The 20,092-nt window shown below is 45.1% G+C and overlaps 1 protein-coding gene across 10 annotated transcripts in view; it reads left to right on the top strand.

Annotated features, from left to right (window-relative positions):
* Window positions 1-20,092, top strand: part of EPHA5 (EPH receptor A5) — a 399,378-nt gene that overhangs the window by 224,801 nt on the left and 154,485 nt on the right. For all 10 annotated transcript variants that reach the window (XR_008445069.1, XM_054029616.1, XM_054029620.1 and 7 more), the window contains one exon: window positions 14,578-14,702. Coding sequence is in view for 9 of the 10 variants with exons in the window: in XM_054029616.1 (XP_053885591.1) it covers window positions 14,578-14,702 (125 nt within the window). In the remaining variant the exon portion in view is untranslated. The remainder of the gene's footprint in view (window positions 1-14,577; window positions 14,703-20,092) is intronic.

The following is a 20,092-nucleotide window of genomic DNA, read 5'->3' on the forward strand; positions in this document are numbered from 1 at the left end:
ACTCTGAAGCACCTGGCACCGGCCACTGTCGGAAGACAGGATACTGGGCCAGATGGACCATTAGTCTGACCCAGTATAGCTGTTCTTATGTTAACTACTGCTCTCGCTAGTATTGTTATTTATTACTGGGATGGTTGGAACAGTGTTGCCAATGCTCACGATTTTATCAGGAGTCTCATGATATCTGGAGTTTTTCTTAAAGCCCCAGCACTTGGAGTCATGTGATTGTGAGAACTTCAGCTTTCATTGCTTTTAAAATGTAAATGTCTTGCTGCCGTGGTTGCAGAGTAGAATTTGAAAACATGAACCCTAAAGGCTCAGTAACCAGAAGTTAATTTACAAGAACCGAGTATGTGTCATGAGTAAGCCAGTGTTAGGATTTTTGAGGGCCTTACTCAGGATTTTTCAATGCCTGGAGCTGTCTCCTAGCAGTAGGGAGTTAAGATTGTTGCCCCAGTGTGCTAGGCACAGTATATATACACACACACACACACACACACACACACACACTCTCTCCTACCCAAATGAACCTATAATTTAGGGCCCTGACCCTGCAAAGATGTATGCATATGCCTAACTTTATGCATTGTGAGCAATCCCATGTTGGGTCATTACACAGTGCCTAATGCATGTGCCTAAGTCCTTGCAGGATCAGGGCTGAAGTGTATAATTTATAAATACTTTTTAGAAGTAAGTTAAAAAATGGAGCATCGTGTTGTGAATTTGGAAGCAAGTATGCTGCCAACCAAGCCAACGGGCCAGTGCGCGGGTTGGGGTGAAGCCATTGCCTCGCCTAATGTTCTCCTCTCCCTATCCCATTGTGGTGCTGTGCAGCTCTCGGCAGCGTTTCATGGGCCATGCAACGTGGGGAGCATCTTCCTGCTTTCCCAATGCCCATAACCCCCACGTAAGAGTTAGGCGGGGCCGAGGCCTTCTCCTGCCAAGCTCACTGCTTTAGGGACTCTCAGTGATATTGCTTTGCCATTACTCTTTTACCTGGTGCTGCCTCTCTCTGTCGGCTGTATCCGTATCTCTTGCCATGTGTTTACTGGAAAGGCCAGGATCGTCCTTTCATTTTGTGTGTGCACAGCTCCTAGCACAATAGGTACAACTACACAGCCTCCAACAGTGAGCCTCCCAACCCAGGTCGATAGACAAGGGCTCGCTCTGGTGCCCTAAAACTAGCTGCATAGACAGCACGTTGAAGTTGCGGCTGGGGTTGGAGCTCAGGCTCTGAAGCCGAAGGAAAGGAGAAGGATGTTTGCTGCTGCGGGCTGTGTAGACATAAACGTGGAGCTACAATCCCTGATGGGGGTCTCTAGGCACTACCGCCACTCAAATAATAATACCATCCTGTGGTCGAACTAGTGCATCAATTTGTGGCCCCATGTTTAAAATTCAGCTTAAATGATGATTTGAATGAATAATGTTAGCAAGAGAGAACACATGGAAAAACCAGACAGGCTGCAGCTCTCCCATATACTGCTTCCCTTCACTCTGATTCTTTAAGGAGAAGCTGTGTGAAATCCCGGCTCCTTTGAAGCCAGTAGCAAAACTCCCGTTGACTTCAACGGAGCTGGGATTGCACTGGCTATCATTTAAGATCTAAGTGTCTAGCACTGCTTTAATTCAGATTAGGTCTGTGCTTTGATTAAGAGAAAGACATTGAACTTTAAACATTTCAAAGCTATGCTTTTTCTAATATCTTAACAATACATACATCAGTAAGTCATGGGAAAGCTCAATAAAACGAACCTATTTCATGGATGTATTTTTATAACACAAATTAAGGTATTAATGATTTGAGTAGTAATTTTGTAATATGTCTCCCATGCTATTTTGTTTCAGTTTTACAGTGATAACTAAATATTATGACCAAACTATTTTATTAAATGGGTAGGGCCCTACCAAATTCACAATCTATTTTGGTCAATTTCATGGTCATAGGATTTTTAAAAATCATAAATTTCACGATTTCAGCTATTTGAATCTGGAATTTCCTGGTGTTGTAATTGTAGGGCTCCTGACCCACAAAGGAGTTGTGGGGTTGTCATATTGTAGAGGGGGTTGCGATACAGCTGCCCATACTTCTGCTGCTGCTGGCGGCGGTGCTGCCTTCAGAGCTGAGCAGCTGGAGAGTGGCGGCTGCTGGCCAGGAGCCCAGCTCTGAAGCCAGAGCCACCGCCGGCAGCAGTACAGAAGTAAGGATGGTATATATGGAATTGCCACCCTTGCTTCTGCGCTGCTGCTGACGGGGCGTTGCCTTCAGAGCTGGGCACCCGGCCAACAGCTGCCGCTCTCCACCCACCCAGCTCTGAAGTCAGTGCAGAAGTAAGGGTGGCAATACCACTACCCCCTACAATAACTTTGTGACCCTCCTGTAACTCAAGACCCCCAATTTGAGAAACACTGATCTCTCCCGCGAAATCTGTATAGTATAGGGTAAAAGCACACAAAAGACCAGATTTCACAGTGGGAGACCAGATTTCATGGTCTGTGATGCGTTTTTCATGGCCGTGAATTTGGTAGGGCCCTATAAATGGGTCTGCAGCAAAAAGCAATTAGATCTTCGTAGATGATTTGGTTGTAGTTTGGTAGTAGTCCTACAATAGAAAGTAGTTAGTTTCTATGAAATTCTGTGTAGCAAAATATATATATTTTTTATTTTATTTTAAGCGTAGAGCTAAATTCTTCCCGATGGTCATTCCATGCAATCTCATTGGAGTCAGTGGGATGTGTGGAGTGAAAGTCAGCACAGAACTAGAGGGTGTCTTTACAATGGAGGCATGGTCTTGTTAGAGCACTAGACTGATGTACATGAGATCTGGTTTCAATTCCTAGTTCAACCACAGGTTTTCTGGGTGGCCTGTGTCACTTACGGCCAGATCTTCAGACGTGCTCAAGGCTGTTGAGAGCATTTGGAGCTGCTGAGAGCTGAGCTTTTTTTGAAATTCTAGCTCTGAATCTCTCTCCTTGGCCTAGTTTCCCATCCGTAAAGGAGGATAATAATACCTCTTTTCTCTGCCATGTCAGTTTAGGCCCTGAGCTTGCAAAGATTTACATATCTGCTTAACTTTGATCAAAGTTTGATTAACTTGAATCCAACCATAAGCAACAGTGCATAAAGTTGAACCCATGAGTAAGTCTTTGCAAGACTGGACCCTCTGTGTATGTCTACACCACCAGTGAAGGTGGGACTGCAGTGCGGGTAAGAGTAACTGTCCTAGCTTTACCTTAGCTGGGGCAGGTAGTAGTGAAGAAATGGTGGCATAGGCTAGCTGCCCCAGTACAATCCTGACAGGTATCAGGCCACTAGCCCATGCCATGGTCCATGCTGCTGCATCTTCACTGCCATTATTACAAGTGCTAGCTAGACTAAAACTGGCATACACCTCCATTTGCAATGTAGACGTACCCTTAGACTGCAAACTCTTCAAGCAGGGAATGTCTCTTCCTGTGCATCCGTACAGCACCTAGCACAGTGAGGTCCCAATCTCGACTGACTCTGAAAGCGCTGCTGTAATATAAAAAAGAAGAAAAATAAGTCTCATGTTGTCAAGTGACTTCGTAAACTGTTATTATTGGAATGAGAGAGTGAAGCTTTAATTTTGACTTAAAAAGCTCAAAATCCTGCAGGGGATTTGCTGTCACTTAAAAACAAAAGGATGTTGGTGCTCATAACACAGTCCTGTCTGTCTACTGTAACCCATGTAGCTTTTCCCAGCCATCTCTGGGATAGCATAGGGGAAGTAAAGTGGTGGGGCGTGACCTCATGAAAGACAACAGGGATCTCCAGTGGAAGAGAGAAGAACCAAACCCCGTTTCTCTGTCTCCATGTGCCATGGGCTTGGATTGATTCAAAACCCCCATATGGTCCAGAGGTGCAGATTCCTGGTGGGCTCTGCGCCCCGTGACCTGAGCTGGCTCCTGCTTCATCTTGGTGTCTGCTTCATGGAGTGTGACGAGCCGTCCCCGGGCCTGAGCCGGTGAGTGTTCTGAGCCTAATGCGTCATCCCTGCAAGTGTGATGATAGGCCCATGCCAACCAGGGCCCAGCCAATCCACAACCAAGGGCCTGACCAGGTGCCCCCAAGGCAGGTATACAGGTTCCTAAGAGAAGCAGCCACTCCAGTCTGCTCAGTGATATGCTACCTGGTGGGGAGAATTCCTAGCTGGCTGGTGGTTCTGCCAGACTCCTCTGCCTGTTCCTGCTCCAGCCTTAGCCATCATCCCCGTTCTGGCTAATAGCCTGACATGGAGCTGGTTTTAATTGTTAAAGCTCAGAAGAGTTGGGGTGGCAGCTACCTGAGAGAGACCCCTTCTCCTCAGGAAGGACTACAACAGCTAAGATTCATTGGGCTGCTTTCCTTAGTCATGCCCAGGTCTACTGAGATGGGGAGCCCAGCTTCAGCGAGGGTCCGAGACTCTGGAACTGGCAACTCCCATTGGTTTGAGAGAACTTGAGTCTGTTGAATTTCAGGGCCTGCTGCAAGGGCCCTCTCTGTTTTCTGCGGCTTTCAGAGCAGGGGTGGGGGAGGGAAGCTGGAGGTCATTTATTTATGAACTCTGGCAGGTAGAAGGTCTAAGGAAATGACATCGTTTTATAGAGGATGTGTTCATGTTTTAATGTAAAAAGGTGAAGTTTTGCCCCTGTGTAGATGGCTAGCACAAAGAAGACCTTAGTCATTCAAGGAGCCCCATTGACTTAGGATGACTCAAATGTTACAGGAGTAGGACCCTATTTTGCATAATGTACAGAATTTAATCATGTGTGGTAATAGTCGCCCCCTTCTAATGGGCCAGGGCGGGATCTCAAAATAGAGTTGCAGTGGCACCGAAGTGGTGTATCGACCATGTGCATTTCACCTCAAGGACTAGATTCTCAAAAGTTCTCTCAGGCAACAGCTGATTGAGATGCTGGTGGGTTCTGAGCTCTAAAAGCATGACCCCCGGTGCCTGAGGTAAAAGGATGGGCGTATTATTTAGCAATCCAAAGAGAGAAGACAATAAAGTCACTAACATTTTCCCCACCGTCCTTTTTAACTTCATATTTCTATTTCTCTAAACCATTATAATTAAAAACAAATAAATTCACTGCTGTGGGAACCTTACTGTAATTTCTCATTACCTGGAAATATATGTTGTTTCATTCAAATTGAGCAACACTCACGTAGCTTCCAAATTCGGCAATAACTAAAGACCTTAAGGAAAAATCCAATAATGCCATTAATTAGAAACAGAATGAAAAATTGCAATAAACTAGGATTTTGAAGTGTGGCCAGTATTAACTAGGAAACAAGTAACATTAATTTACCAATAGACTTTGCATTCCTTTTCTCCAGTTACAGCTACTCTCCTGTGCTACCCTGTGTTAATGATACAATGGTTTTTTTGGTTCTGTGATGACAGTGATGGATTTGATCTAATCTTAAGCATGAATCTGACTTTTGTGTCGTTTGGCGTGATTTCCGACTGCAAGGCAACATTGGCACAAGATCGAGGAAAGAATGCCAAGGTGTTTAGGAGGTTGAAATTCTAGACCCTCGCATGTTTATACATTCAGTAAATTGCCAGCAGATATAAAACACTACTAAAATAAGCTGAGGTCCGTAGCATAGCTGCACGTACGGTACAGACCACTATGGGTTTCAATACTAAGACAGTAAGAGCAGAATCTTTTTCTTTGTTGATACTTTAATCTTCTTTTAAAAGGAAATTGAAGCCCAAGTCGTTGGAGAGCTGACAGCAAGGAGAAGTGGGGCCAGCTCCTCAGCTGGTGTAAATTGGCACGCCTCTATTGACTTGAGAGGAGCGTGATGATTTACTCCAAGTGACAATCTGGCCCCATGGAGATCAGGGGAGGATTGAGGGTCTTGGCTTGGGGAAAATAGCTTGCTTAGTGCAATGAGAATGAGCCGAACTTGTATTTTTCTCCCAGCCTTCCCTACTGGTTAATCTAAAGCTGCACCAGATGTGGGGTTGGGGGTGAGATGAAGAAACATTAGCTGCTGTCTGTGCCAAAGTGAAATATACAAAGGCAAAATTAATTGGGCCAGGGATAGCATTATCTAGAATATGACTTGTAGAGTCTGGATTAATTATTTTATCTCGATGCAGTGGTCATTTACCTGATAACATTAGTTTGTCTTAAAATACAATTAAGATTTTATTCCCATAAACTTTGTTGTACATTAGATGTTACTAAGGCTCCGTGCAGTACTTCTTGGATACTGTGTTTGGTGCCTCGCTGGCTAATTCAGTGCTAATGTCATTATAAAAGGTTGCAGAGGAAAAATGTTCTAAAAGGTCTTTTTCTTATGAAATCCTGTTCTGTAGTTATTCAGATGTGAATAATGATGGGTAATTGGCAGTGACTTTTATTTATTTAGTCTGGCCACTTAAAGCTATTAAGGAAATGTTACAAACAGCATAAAAAGTAAGACCAATTTTCTGAGATGTTATTTGGTTTATGATTAATTTTAGTGTCAGGAAAGCAAAATGTACATTAGCAATTTCACACCTTGTTACATTTTCTGTTTGTCTTCATCACGTGCATGATTGTTTTGGTGAACAGCAAACATAAATGCAAATGATGTAATCTCCCACTTTCATTTTGCGAATTTTGTTTGAAGTTAGCGTGAACGTGCAGATTCGCTTGTAAACAGCATCAGAAGGATATATTATTTGCATCCACTCCTTTGACATCAAGGCAAAGATTTAAATAAGAATTTCCTTCCTACCCACTCACCCCTCCGTGCAACATTTATTATAGTTTCTACACATCCTGAATTTTATACTCTAAATGGAACTTTTCAGTGGACGGGCTCCCTTTTATTAAAAGGATAATGCCCTTGTAGAACCAGTGACCTTTAAAAAGCAAGTTTCAATGTAATCCTTTTATTTTCCTGAGATCATATAGCACAGTATCCAGTTGCAGGCTTTTAAGATGGAATGATTGCAGACTTTGTCTGACGGCTCAGATTGAATTACATTTTGTTTGATAAAGAAAACTCTAAAATACTTAATACTTTCAGAACATTGTAACTTCAATGTATGGAGGATGCAGAGGAGCTGCGGCATCATTCCAGCACCACTGGGATTGATTAAATATACTTAATTGGTCTTTATCTCATGATTACACTTTAACACTTCTTAGGAAGAAGATCCAAAATGGATACAGTTACTGCCTCTCTAATTTACTTTGGGAGTTCACTTACCCATTTTCTTATCTTGCTTCTCTTTCCCGGTAGAGTACAGCATTCTGCCTGGCTGCAGCTGAACATGCGGGCTGCTTATGCAGCCGGAAAGTAAAGTTTGTAAGCTTACAAAGTAAAGACAAATTGCAAAGTCAGAGCTTTGTCTTAAGGCCAATGTGGCATTAGAAGTGACAGGTTTACTGGGCTAGCTTGATTATCACCTCAAAAGTTTTTTTTCTCTTACTTAATTGGCCTCTCAGAGTTGGTAAGACAACTCCCACCTGTTTATGCTCTCTGTATGTGTGTATATATATATCCTCAATATTTATTCCACTCTGTATGCATCCGCAGAAGTGGGCTGTAGTCCACGAAAGCTTATGCTCTAATAAATGTGTTAGTCTCTAAGGTGCCACAAGTACTCCTGTTCTTTTTTCATTAGAAGTGAGACACTCAAAGAAGTCAAAGTCTGCCCTGAGCCAGGTGGGTCAGCAGGCAGGCAAGTCAGTTTCCATAGCCAATGGTACACAAGGAGGTGATGTGGCTAGCATCACATCTGACTCCTTTTGGCTTCCCTAACCCCATGGACTGGGCCCTACTTTGAAGCTGGCCTTTCAGTGCAAGTCTCAAACCCATGACCTTTGGGATTGCAGTTGAGCACATTATCCACTTGGCATGCTCATGAAGTTTAATTCTGGCTCTTCCACTGGATTGCATGGCCTTGGGCAAGACGCTTCAACTCCACTTTTGTTTTCATATTATTAAAATAGAGATAACCATACCCCTCCTTCCCCCTCCCAGTGTCATGGTGAGGATTAGTGTTTGCACAGTAATTTGAACATACTTATTACTATACCCATGCAATGTTTATTTTTCTCTATAATTGGACAGGGCTGGTACATTTTCTGTTACACATGTTCTCAGAAAGGAGATTGGTGTACTGATTTCTGTGCTATAGGAGATGTACTGAACTGCCTTTAAGATCTTAGCGGGAGATTTTCCAAAGTGTTGATGGGATTGACGAGCACAAGCTGCATTGTTTTAATGGGACTTGCACTCCTAAATCTCTTTGACAAATTAGAAAATCTACCGCATAGCAAATGAAAGGTCTTTTATCTGGTAAAGCATTCTTGATGCTAAGTCGCTTCTACTGAGGTTTTGTCTTCTGATGGAAGGCTTGAGATCCATGGACACAGAAAAAAGAGCTGAAATTCAGCTGAGCTGCAGAACATGCCCTGTAAAGCTTATGGTCTGATGTTTCCCTGATTCGTTAGGGTTCGGGTACAAACTCAAGAAATAACCTCAGTTTTCTCTCTCTTTTATTTTTAAACATATGTTCCACAGCCTTCCTTTTTGTGACGGTAACTTTGAAAGTGCAAAGCAGCGTAAACGGACATAAACACGTCGCAAAGGTTACAGTCTCTTAAAGATCACATTGGCTACTCCTGATGCCCTTTGAGACTCTGTAGGCACAGCCCTTGATCCCCAGATCTGGGGAGAAGCCGAGAGAAGAAAAGTAAAGAACGAGTTATGTTTTGGCCCAGTTGTTTCCAAACACACCATTTCCCAAAGGGAGGTGTTGATTGTGTGACCAGCTCCTCGATGGCTGAGGAGACGGCTTGGCCTCCTTAAGCTCTCAATTTCATGTGGATCATGAGAGGAGCTTGCTCTGAGCAACTTCTTCCTGTTGTGTGAGAATTCACCACTTCCCTCTCTCTATTGGCTAGTATTTCCCCTCAACACACACACACACACACACACACACACACACACACCACATGTCACATTCACATGTCTGAGTCTGATACGTCACACCCTGTCATTCACATGTCGGGGGGAGGAGGGAGATCAATATCAACGGAGATTCCTGTGTGATGATGTAAATCCATCAACAGAACAGCACTAGCCATAATGTGGCTGCATAAGACTTTATGAGGAAGGATTCTCCTCCCCCCACTTCCCCTCCATGCCTTGTGCATCTGTGTTGGGGCTGTCCAGATCAGAGCTGCTGGGGGCTGGGCGGGGGCTGCATGCCAGATGGGCTGTCAAGGAAGCAAGTGGATAGAGAGGAAGGAAGGTGTAGACAAAACCATGGCATCTCCCTCCTCTCTCCACTTTCCATGCCTGGCTGGTGGCACAAAGACAGGGAGTAGCCTGCACCCTGAAAACAGCTGTAGTAAATTACTCCCCCATTCCCCATGCAGCCCAGGTCCTCTGGGAGGTATTGTGCTTCTCGGAGTTCCAGCTTCTGAGATGCTTGGATGGATAATACACAAGCTAGCCCTAGGGGTGAGAGCCAGCATAAGCCCCACTTGCACAAGCAGAAGAGTCCTATTTAACTCAAGGGAGGCACTCTCATGTGTCAGAGGTGGGGGGTCTCATCACTTGAATTCTTTAAATCAAAATGGGATGCTGTAGGTCAACCATCAGATATGGGCTTGATGTAAATGGTGACATTCTATAGCTTGGTTATGCAGGAGGTCAGACGGAATGATGATAGTGGTCCTTTCCGGTCTTAGAATCAATTTAACTGTTTACAGGTTCAAGGCCTTTCACACCTCTCTGTCTTATACCCCCTCGCAGTTCAATTCTGGGCCTGCTGAGGCCTGCTCTTCAGGAAAGACCATGCGGGCCAGAGTAGTACTCTACAGTGTCCTCAGAAAGCCAAAGGGGTGAGAGATTAGTAAACAGCAGGTGAATATGTTTACCTGGAAGAGGTTCAGATTTAGGGTCCTGATTTTAAAACACAAGCTTGCCAACGGTGTCCAGTCCAGGAATAAACATTTGGAAGATTTCCCATATTCCTTCTGGCTGAAGATCAGAGTTGGCAAAATGAGTTTGTTTGTTGTCTTCGTTATTTAACTGGTTTTTTTTTTTTTTTTTTTTGGTAGCGTGTCAATTAGTTCCTCTTGCATACAAAAAGTAATATTTTTATGGTTCAGTGACATTTTGGAAGATAAAATATGTTTGAATTGAGGATTATCATTTGTACAGCAAACGCAAAATGCTATTTGTTTGATGGGCGGCGGGGAGAGATGCAGAACTGAATGGAGAAGATACACAATCTCAGCTACAAAAGAAAGGATGGTATGGTGGGTAGGATGCCAGGTTCAGGTGAAGCAGGGCGGAAAGGTTCAATTCACTGCTCTGCCTTGGGCAAGTCACATAGTCTTTGCGTATGTTACACCCTGATGGGTGAAATGGGGTAAGTGTCGTCCTCCTACTTCACAGGGGTGTTGTGAGGATAAATGCATTGTTGTGTGAGGTGCTCAAATACTGTGGTAATGGAAAAAGAACAGGAGTACTTGTGGCACCTTAGAGACTAACACATTTATTTGAGCATAAGCTTTTGTGGGCTACAGTCCACTTCATCGGATGCATAGACTGGAACATACAACAAGAAGCTATTTATACATACAGAGAACATGAAAAGGTGGAAGTAGCCATACCAACTATAAGAGGCCAATCAATTGAGATGAGCTATGGAGTTCATATAGGTACCTACAAAAACAACGAGGAGTCTTATAGGTACCTAGACAGACGTGTGTTGCCCCGATGCTCCCATATCTCCTCGTTGTCATTTTTAGACCTGTGGGATTTGCCATCGATTTGAAAAAACACTGGCATTATTTAGCTTGTGCATCATCGTTCGCTTTCTGGCTCCCTTCCGAATTTCTATCAGTGATCCCTGGAGACCGCTACAGCCCCAGTCAGCCCTGCGCAGACGCACCAAGAACTCGGGAGAGCAATAAAAGCACCACGTTTTATTTTCCACAGGACATTCTGCGAGGGAGCCGGCAGCGGTTGTAAAAAGCGTAACTTTAAAAGTTGTTTAGGTCTCTGAGTTGACAATGAACCATCAGATATATTTGCAATGCACACGCAATGCCAGCACAAAGTCCAATATACAAACCGTACACTGGGCTTGCTGCCTAGCGGTCACCGTTAAAACCGTTACAATTTCCATTGGCAAGGAATTGACGTTACTGTGGCATCCAGGGTATCATCTCAGCAATGTTAATTAGAAAAACAAGGAAATGGTAAAGATTCTAATGGCAGTGACGTTTAGCTGCCTTGGGAGCAACGGATGGAGTGATTTTAACCAGTGCGCAGTAGTGTCTATGCTAGCACAGGGCACGGGCTCTTTCTGCCAGGACACTGTCTGCATTGCAATAGAAAAACCCGCAGCAGTGAGTCTCCGAGCCCACGTCAGCTGACTAGGCGAAAAGTAGCAGTGTAGACATTCGGCTCAGGCTGGAGCCCATGCTCTGAAACCCTGGGAGGGGGGAGGGTCTCAGCGCTTGGGCTGCCACCTGTGCTCTGTGAGCCCAAGTCAGGTGATCTGGGCTCTGAGATTTGCTGCTGCGGGGTTTTCGATTGCAGCGCATGCAGGCATACCCTAAGTCAGTACTGACTAATGAGCCAAGTGACTTATTGAATGCCAACCCCATTTCCTGCCACCCCTAGGTGACAGCTGCAGGGCAGCCCAAAGGGGCTGGAGTGGACCCAAGAATCAGCCTCCACGTGCTTCACTAGACTCCCAGCGCAGCACACTGCCCTGTTGGTGTCTCCGGGTTTATCTTCGCGGCAGTGTTACCTGGAGGGATAACTTACGTGTTGCTGCTAACCTGACTCCGTTCCACACACACCCATCTCTAGCTTGACTGAAGGGAAGCTTTAAACTCAAGTTACCCTGACCCTTTGAGGGGTACAAGTTGCAGCTGGAGCGCTGCTGGTGCAGGGACGACGACGCTTCTCTGTACTACTAATACAATCACCGTGCTGCCGGTGTGGCTGCCATCACTCAGGCTAGACTAACAGGGACTAACCACACGGCAGTAAAGCAGACTTGGATACAGGGGAGACGGCTGTGTTATAAAGTTTGAGGTTAGCTAGGTACAACAGGTGGATCAGCAGACAGGTCGATAGAGGTGTTCCCTGGCTTGAAATAACACCAATCATTTTGAAAAATAGGGCACCGTCGCACTGTGCTGACTTTCCTTCCACATGCGGCATTGACAGCAAATTTAAACTCCAAACAAACGCTGATTTTTAAAGTACTTCAGTGGCCTCCAGGGGTGTGAAATTTCCTTGAATCGTTATCTACACTGAACAACACTGCCAACCCCTAGCTGCCCCCAGCACTTGCTGCCCCCAGTCCTGCTGCCCGCACTGGTGGGGAGCTCTGGCAGAGGTACCGTGCCCACATTGACTTGCCCTGCTGCAAATTCTCTCTCTCCTCCCGCGCCCTGCCATCTGCCTGGCCATGCAGCAGTACTCCTCCTCTCTGATAGACTCCTGGGCTCACTTGTGTGTCACTTCTGATGCCTCTGAGCACCCGCCTCCACACTCTGGATCTCGCCAGTTGCTAGAGCTGGTTAGATAATGGGATGGATTTTCTTTGTGAACATTGCGTGAAACGAACGCCCTCCCTTTTTCTTTTCCTTCGGAAACCGTTGAATTTTGACAATCTCTCCTGCTCTGCCTTACCCAGCCTCTTAGCTTGTCAGACCTTCTCACTCTCTTCCTCCTAATGCTTCCAGCTGACTCTCCTTTGCCTTCCCATCTGATCTGCCACAGCCTTCTTCCTACCCTTCCTCTAAAGCAGAGGTGGGCAAACTATGGCCCGTGGGCCCGTCCTGCCCGGCCCCCAAGCTCCTGGCCGGGGAGGCTAGCCCGGCCCCTTCCCCCGCTGTTCCCCTTCCCCCGCTGCCGGCGCAATGCTCTGGGGCTGTGAGCTCCTGGGGCAGCGCAGCTGAAGAGCCTGGCCTGACCTGGTGCTCTTTTTTTTTTTTTATAATGGAAATATCCCATCTCCTAGAACTGGAAGGGACTTTGAAAGGCCATTGAGTCCAGCCCCCTGCCTTCACTAGCAGGACCAAGTGCTGATTTTGCCCCAGATCCCCAAGTGGCCCCCTCAAGGATTGAACTCACAACCCTGGGTTTAGCAGGTCAATGCTCAAACCACTGAGCTATCCCTCCCTCTCTATGCTGCATGGTGGCGATGGCGTGGCCCGGCTCCAGCCACCAGTTCTCCAGGCAGCACGGTAAGGGGGCAGGGAGCAGGGGGTTTGGATAGAGGGCAGGGAAGTTTGGTGGTGGTCAGGGGGCGGGGCTGTGGCTAGGGGGCGGGGCGGTCGGGGGGAACAGGGAGTTGAATGGGGGCAGGGGTCCTGCGGGGGCAGTCAGGAAAGAGGGGAGTTGGATGGGGCAGCAGGGGGCAGTCAGGGGACAGGGAGAAGGGGTGATTGGATGGGGCAGGTGCCGGGGGGGGGGCCGTCAGGAATGAGAGGAGGGGTTGGATGGGGCAGTGGAGGTCTGGGGGTGGTCAGGGGACAGAGAGCGCGGATGTGTGGATGGGGCAGGGTTCCCGGTGGGGGCCGGGCCACGACCGCCTCCCCTAACCGGCCCTCCATACAATTTACAAAACCCGTTGCGGCCCTCAGGCCAAAAAGTTTGCCCGCCCCTGCGCTAAAGGCTGTATGGCTGTGCGTCTTGCGCTGCTCCTCTCCCTGGCATCACCGACACAGACAAGCATTATAGACTGACACAGAGACGCGTCACAGCCCCACTTCAGGCAACCGAGCAGTCCTGAGATCCTCTTCTGAACATTTCAATACGTTGTAAAGTGAATTCCTTCGCGGTGACAGGAAGCTTGCAGTATGTAAGCTCATTGCCACCAGGAGCAGGCTGTGGGTTTGGTGTGGGAACTACTGCTGTAGCTTATAGATTAGCATTGTGCTAAACAGTGGTGCTGGAACAATTTGTATAGTGGGGGTGCTGAGATACATTGAACCAAACTGTATATAATGGAAGCCACTTCAAGCCAGGGGGTGCAGCAGCACCCCTATTTCCAGCACGTGTGGTGCTGAATTGGAGTCTTCTTATGTAGGTGGTTTTGGTCCAGATTTTCAGCTGTTGAAAATCGATGTAACTCCATTTGCTTCAATGGAGCTATGTCAAATCATGCCAGGTGAGGATGTGATTTTTATTTTAAAAGGGTTCCCTGCCCTGGTTTAATTTGAGCTCCTCCTGTGCATTTTATCAGAACATATTTATTTAAAGCTTTATGTAAATTACCGCATAACGATTCTTTGAAAACAACACTAAGTTTTTGTAACAGCAGCTGGACTGAGACCACAGTTCAGAATTCATCAGAAATCATCAATGGGATCAGTGCCTCACTTAGTGAAAATCACATCGTTCCATTGAGGCCAAAGGCCCAGATCCCAACTGATATAAATCCACATTGAAGTCAGCGTACCCTACACTGATTTACATCAGTGGACTATACGTAGTAGCATATGCAATGTTGAATTTAAATTAGGAAACAAGATACCGTCCCACTAACTATCATCTTGTTTTGTTTTTCTCTTGTCTTGCAGCACCTTCTCCAATCAGTATTGTGAAAAAAGGAAAGATAGCTAAAAATAGCATCTCCCTTTCCTGGCAGGAGCCGGATCGACCCAACGGCATCATCCTGGAGTATGAAATCAAATATTTTGAAAAGGTGTGACTGACTGATTGCAAAGCATCCTAAGTACCTTCTCTTTGCTGTCTTTCTCTTTTAGTTATAATTATCCTATGCGTGGAAGGGAATGAAGCAATTTTATGCATAAATCAATGTCAGATTGATTCTGCAGTAAATGATTAGGAAGACTTGAAATGTGTGTGTTGTTTTCCATTAGTGTGCCACTTCTGTTGAACAAATACATTAAAACTGCATGTCAGTTTCATCTCCAGTCTTATCACATTAAATTAAAGTATACTAATTTGTTATGAATCAAAGGAGCTTGGGAACTAGCATCCGTCTTCTCACTCAGAGCATCGGGCAATCCCCAGTCTTTTAATTTTACACTTCAGCTTTGGTTTTAAGGATCAGCTGGCATTGATTCCAGTGCTCATCGAACCGTCTGCCAGGGCATGTTGGTGTTCTGATTGTGTCTCTGCAATAGGTGGTGGTGGTTACGATTTATTTGCATTATGGTAGCACCTAGGAGCACCAGGACACCATTGTGGTAGGCATGGTACAAAGTCAGAACAAAAAGAGTCCCTGCCCCAAGGGACTTCCAGTGTAGGGGGCCACATCCTGAAGCCCTAGGCAGTCTTCCTTCAGGCAGAGTTCCTGCTGAAGTCCATAGGAGGCTTGTCAGAGTAAGGACAGAAGATTGACCTTGGGCAAGTTCCTTCCCCTCTCTCTTCCTCTGTTTCCCCTTCCTCACTTCATCTGTCTTGTTCGTTTAGAGCGTGAGCTCTTTGGAGCAGGGACTGTCTATTGTGGGGTGTGTGTGTGTACATAGGGCCTGGCACAATGGGGCCCTGCTCTGGCTGGGAGCATCTAGGCACTATGGTAATATACAAAACACTTAAAAATGGGGAGTGTCATTGCACCACGTAGGCATGTCCTCATCCTTGGGGCAGAGCGGAGCTGCCGTGCTCCAAGGAGAGCACCGGGGAGCTTCCAGTCTCAGAAAGGCAGGATTTTCTGCTGATAGAAGCAGCATCCCCACAACCCTCTCTTTCATGGGATGCAACCTACTACCTTATGCAAGCAGGCCAGCTCAGTTTTCCAGTGCAACAGAGGGAGTGACCCAGAGCACAGGGCCTTCAAATTTGCTTGCATTGGCCTGGGCAGCACAAGGTGGGGAAGGTTCATTTGTGCTCTGCGCCCACATGAAGGCCAGCCAGAATCTGGTCCTGGGTAGGGACATCGGTACCTGGCCCAAGACATTTAGGGACAAGTTGTGCCCCCGGAAGTGCATGCAGCTCCCATTGACTTCAGTTGGAATTGCTTCCCTAGGTCTGAGGGCAGAATTTTAGCCCTGGGTCTTCAAAATAAACAGTGGCTCAAGGTGCTAAGAATCAGGACAACTTTCCATGTCATTCGGGACAGGCACATTCGTTTGGATAAAGTCGGCACCCCCTGAGTGTTTGTCCAAATCTCCAACTGGAACCTTTTTGTGCTTTCCAGAAAGTTTGGGATGTTTGTTTTCTTTTGCATAGTCCTCTTGTTCCAGTGCCTCTGGGCCCCGATAAACCCACTGAGCAAGGCTTTTCTGGTGCTTCTTACCTGGCTGGAATAGGATATATCTCACATCTCCCAAGGACGCTGGGTTTGATGAAACTCCTAGCCCGGTTTTCTAAACACAAAGCATTTGGATAAACTGCAAATGAGCGTCTGAACTTGTCAGCGTTGAGCCAAATTGGACGTTTGATTCTTTTGCTATTAGCACTTCACTGCTCACAATACATACACAACACCTTGTGTCCCACCCAGAGTGCCAGTACCAGCCACCCACCTGCCCCCAAATGCCATTTATCCAGGACAGATTGCTTGAGGAAGGATGAAAATATTGTAGGTTCACAGGGCTCAATCCTCAGCTGTGCTAAGTTTACATTCAGTGAAGCTCAGGAGTTCTGGCAGGGAAAGAGGGTGAATCTAAGTTTCGGCTGGAAAAAAAGATTCTGGGGCACTGCAGGTGCTAACAGAAACTTGCTTCCAAGAGGAATACACCACCAGTTCAGAGGAAGAGGCTTTTTCACCTTGTGACATGTTAGCCTAGGAGGAAGGGAAGTAGCCAGTATTGTTGACAAGTGAATAAGGATGGGTTCTGTGGAGCAGAAGGGGAGGGGAATGAGGGGTTCGGAAGGGCAGAACCAAGTCCAGATGTCTGAGATGGAAATCTGTTCATCCAGACAGACAGACAGTAGATTTTGGCTCCCAGAAATGTTGACCAGAGAGTAGGATAACAGAGTGGCCTCATGGACCAAGCACTGGACTGGGACTCAGGAGATCTGAGTTTTGTTTCTGGCTCCGCCACTGGTCTGCTGGGTGACCTTGGGCAAATCACTTCCCCTCTTTGTGCTTCAGTTTCCCCATTTGTAAAAAGGGGATCGTAATACTACCTTCCTTTGTAAAGCACTTTGAGATCTACTGGTGAAAAGTGCTATATAATAGGTATTATTACCATATATTTCATCATCCCTCTCACCTGGTTTGACCAATCCAATTGCATTTGGCCATCAAATGAATAAAATGTTTAACAGATTACTAATATTTGTACACATTTGATTAGTTCATAAGTGTCAAACCTCTTTTACACAATGTTATTTATTCTTTACTTTTTTAAAAAATTAAGACATTACAATAAACATTATAACAAATACAATTATGTAAATGATCTGTGAGAGTTATGCACCCAAGCCAAGATTTTCAAAAGTGACTAGTGATTTTGGATGCACAACCTGGGACACCTTAAAAGGGTCCAGTTTTCAAAAAATGCTGTGCACCCAACCTCTGAAAATCAGGACCTTTAAAAGTGTCTCAAGTTAAGAATCCAAAAATTGAAGCACTCAAAATCACTAGTTACTTTTGGAAATCTTGACCATGCTATATAGTAGTTTTCAAGGCTGTGTGAGATTTACAATTCGTAGAAACAACAACAACAGGAGTTAATCATATAAAATATAATCCTATTAATTGCTGAATGTCCTCAATTCCCAAAGAAGTCAACAAGTGCTGAGGGTGCCTGGCCTCCAAGCTGGTTGGAAAATTAGGGAGGGGGGTTTCCCATGGAAAATTCCAACTATTTGGTGAAATAATCGTAAAAAAAAAAAAAAAAAATTGATTCTGAAATGCCCCTTTTGTGGGAGTTGTAGTTCAGGTACCTCACTCTCCCATTCTTTTCTATAGGCCAGGCTCCTTGGTCAGACTACATCTCCCATGATGCACCACAATCTCCCCTCTGATACATCAAGGGAGCCCCTGGCCATGGTGAATCATGGGAGATAAAGTCTGTCTGGGGAGCTCAGCCCACAGAGAAGAAGAGGGGACAAGAGGAAACCAAACTACAACTCCCATGAGGCACCATGGTAAATAGCCAAATAAAAATACTTCAGTTTTCATCTGAAAACAAAAAATATTTTGGTTTTGGAGCATTTGTTTGTTTGTTTTATGAAAAATCAAAACTTTCTGCAGAAAACACTTTTCACCAAAAAAAATAACTTTAGTTGAAAACCCAGTTTTCGGTTGAAAAAAAAAAATTAACAGAAAAATTGAGACCATTCCTACTCAGCTCCTTCCAGGATTGGGTCCTTAATCCCTTGGAAAAGACTTGATTCATTTTAGAGCCATGTATGCGAAATGTATGCCCACTGCTGAATTTGGATGGTTAGTGAAATAGAACGTAAGAATGTATCACACAAGAGAAGCCTTGTAATTGTGGTTATATTTCTCAAATTGCGTAAATTACATTAGATGAATGCAGAAAGCTGTGTTTAGAGAACAGTAAAACCGAGAAGGTTGGCCTTTAACCCTTTCACTGATTGGTCTCCAGCAAACCAGTTGTGCTGCCATTGTCCACAGAATCTATGCTGAGTGAGGCCATAGCTGATACAATCAGCTGCACAACTGTTCCCCCCCCTCGCTCCCTCCCGCCCTAGAGATCCCTAGGACATTCAGCAACAATCAGTCAAGTAACAGTGAAATATGCCAAAGTTTCTTAAAGACGTAGGCACAACAGGGTGCGGCAATGATGTAGTTAGCGTGCTTAGAACATAGTTTTCACCCAGAAAGCCCCTTGCTGATACTGATGCCTACTGCATCTTTGGAATTCCTTTAACAGAGCTTCAGGTGAACGGATGTTTGCTCCATTTTTTTCAAAAAGATTCAAGTCAGCTGTTCCCATAAAAGGAGAGAACAATGTTTTATTCTGGGCGCTAATACACTGCATTGAAAATAAACCGGTTAGTTCACAACTACAATGTGCCAAAACACCAAAAGTCATGTTTTCAGTATAAAATAACCCCATTTTTTTATTATCTCCACCCCCTCCCCCAATGAACCTCTCAGGGACAGATTTTCTAAAGCACTCAACATGCACAAGTGGGGTCACATTTTCGCTCAGTACCCAGTGGTTTTCAGTGAAAGTTTCAGGGTGCTGAAACCTTTCGAAAAGCTGACTCTCAGTTTAATTTGTCCATATGTGCCAGCCCAGGTTTCTCCCTTTGTCCTGGATTACTTTATAAGGCATGCAACGGGCAGTCGGAACATCGGGCTGGATTGTACTGTTGGGTATAGCTCTTCTCTGGGGCAGAGCGAGGGTGGCACATGTTATGGGAAACTCTGAGGAGGGATTGTGTCTCAACTTCACAGGGCTGCCAGGGGGTGTACAATGCACTTCGAGAGAGGACCCAATACCACTGCTCCAGTGAGTCCAAGTAACACTGACATTGCAGAGAGAGAAGACTTTTGGTTGATTTGATTTAGGCATAGTTCCAGGAAAGATTTGCTCTGAAGTATTATTCACCTTCTTTGTCTCCATATTCAGTAGATGAAGTGCTTTAAGATTTGTGTGCACATTTGAAGTGTCCCTATTATTTTTGAAGTGTTGATTGAAATTGAACTTTCCTCAGCATTGGAAATGTAGCTATTTCAAAATGGTGATATTGTGATGAGATATGAAGCAAGGAACTAGAATTTGTCTTTGCTTGAAATAAACAACCATTCATTCTTTTGTTACATTGCTCACAAACGTTACGCTGTGGTACATTTTGCACTTGCCTTTGACTAGACTGGGGTAAATTATCTCCAATGTTTTAACCTACTATCATTACTATTAATGACGAGCCAGTAATTAACAATGAAAAATGCAGGATTATTTTTTTCTTTTGTTGTGTTTGCAAATTGTCTTTAAATAGATCACAACAGTTTTATTCAAATTATTCTCAAATGTCTTCATCAAATAGTTCTTAGTCTGCAAATCGTTCATAAGTATCTGTTGCAACCTTTCATAGTTCACACTGTCTTGGTCATTGACATAAGTCACGTGGTATTGTTTCTGTTATCTGATTGGGGCACTGAATCCACAACATACTTAAGCATGTGCTTAGCTTTCCACA

This window comes from Malaclemys terrapin, chromosome 5, assembly GCF_027887155.1.
Source record: "Malaclemys terrapin pileata isolate rMalTer1 chromosome 5, rMalTer1.hap1, whole genome shotgun sequence".
In the NCBI taxonomy this organism is placed as follows: Eukaryota; Metazoa; Chordata; order Testudines; family Emydidae; genus Malaclemys; species Malaclemys terrapin.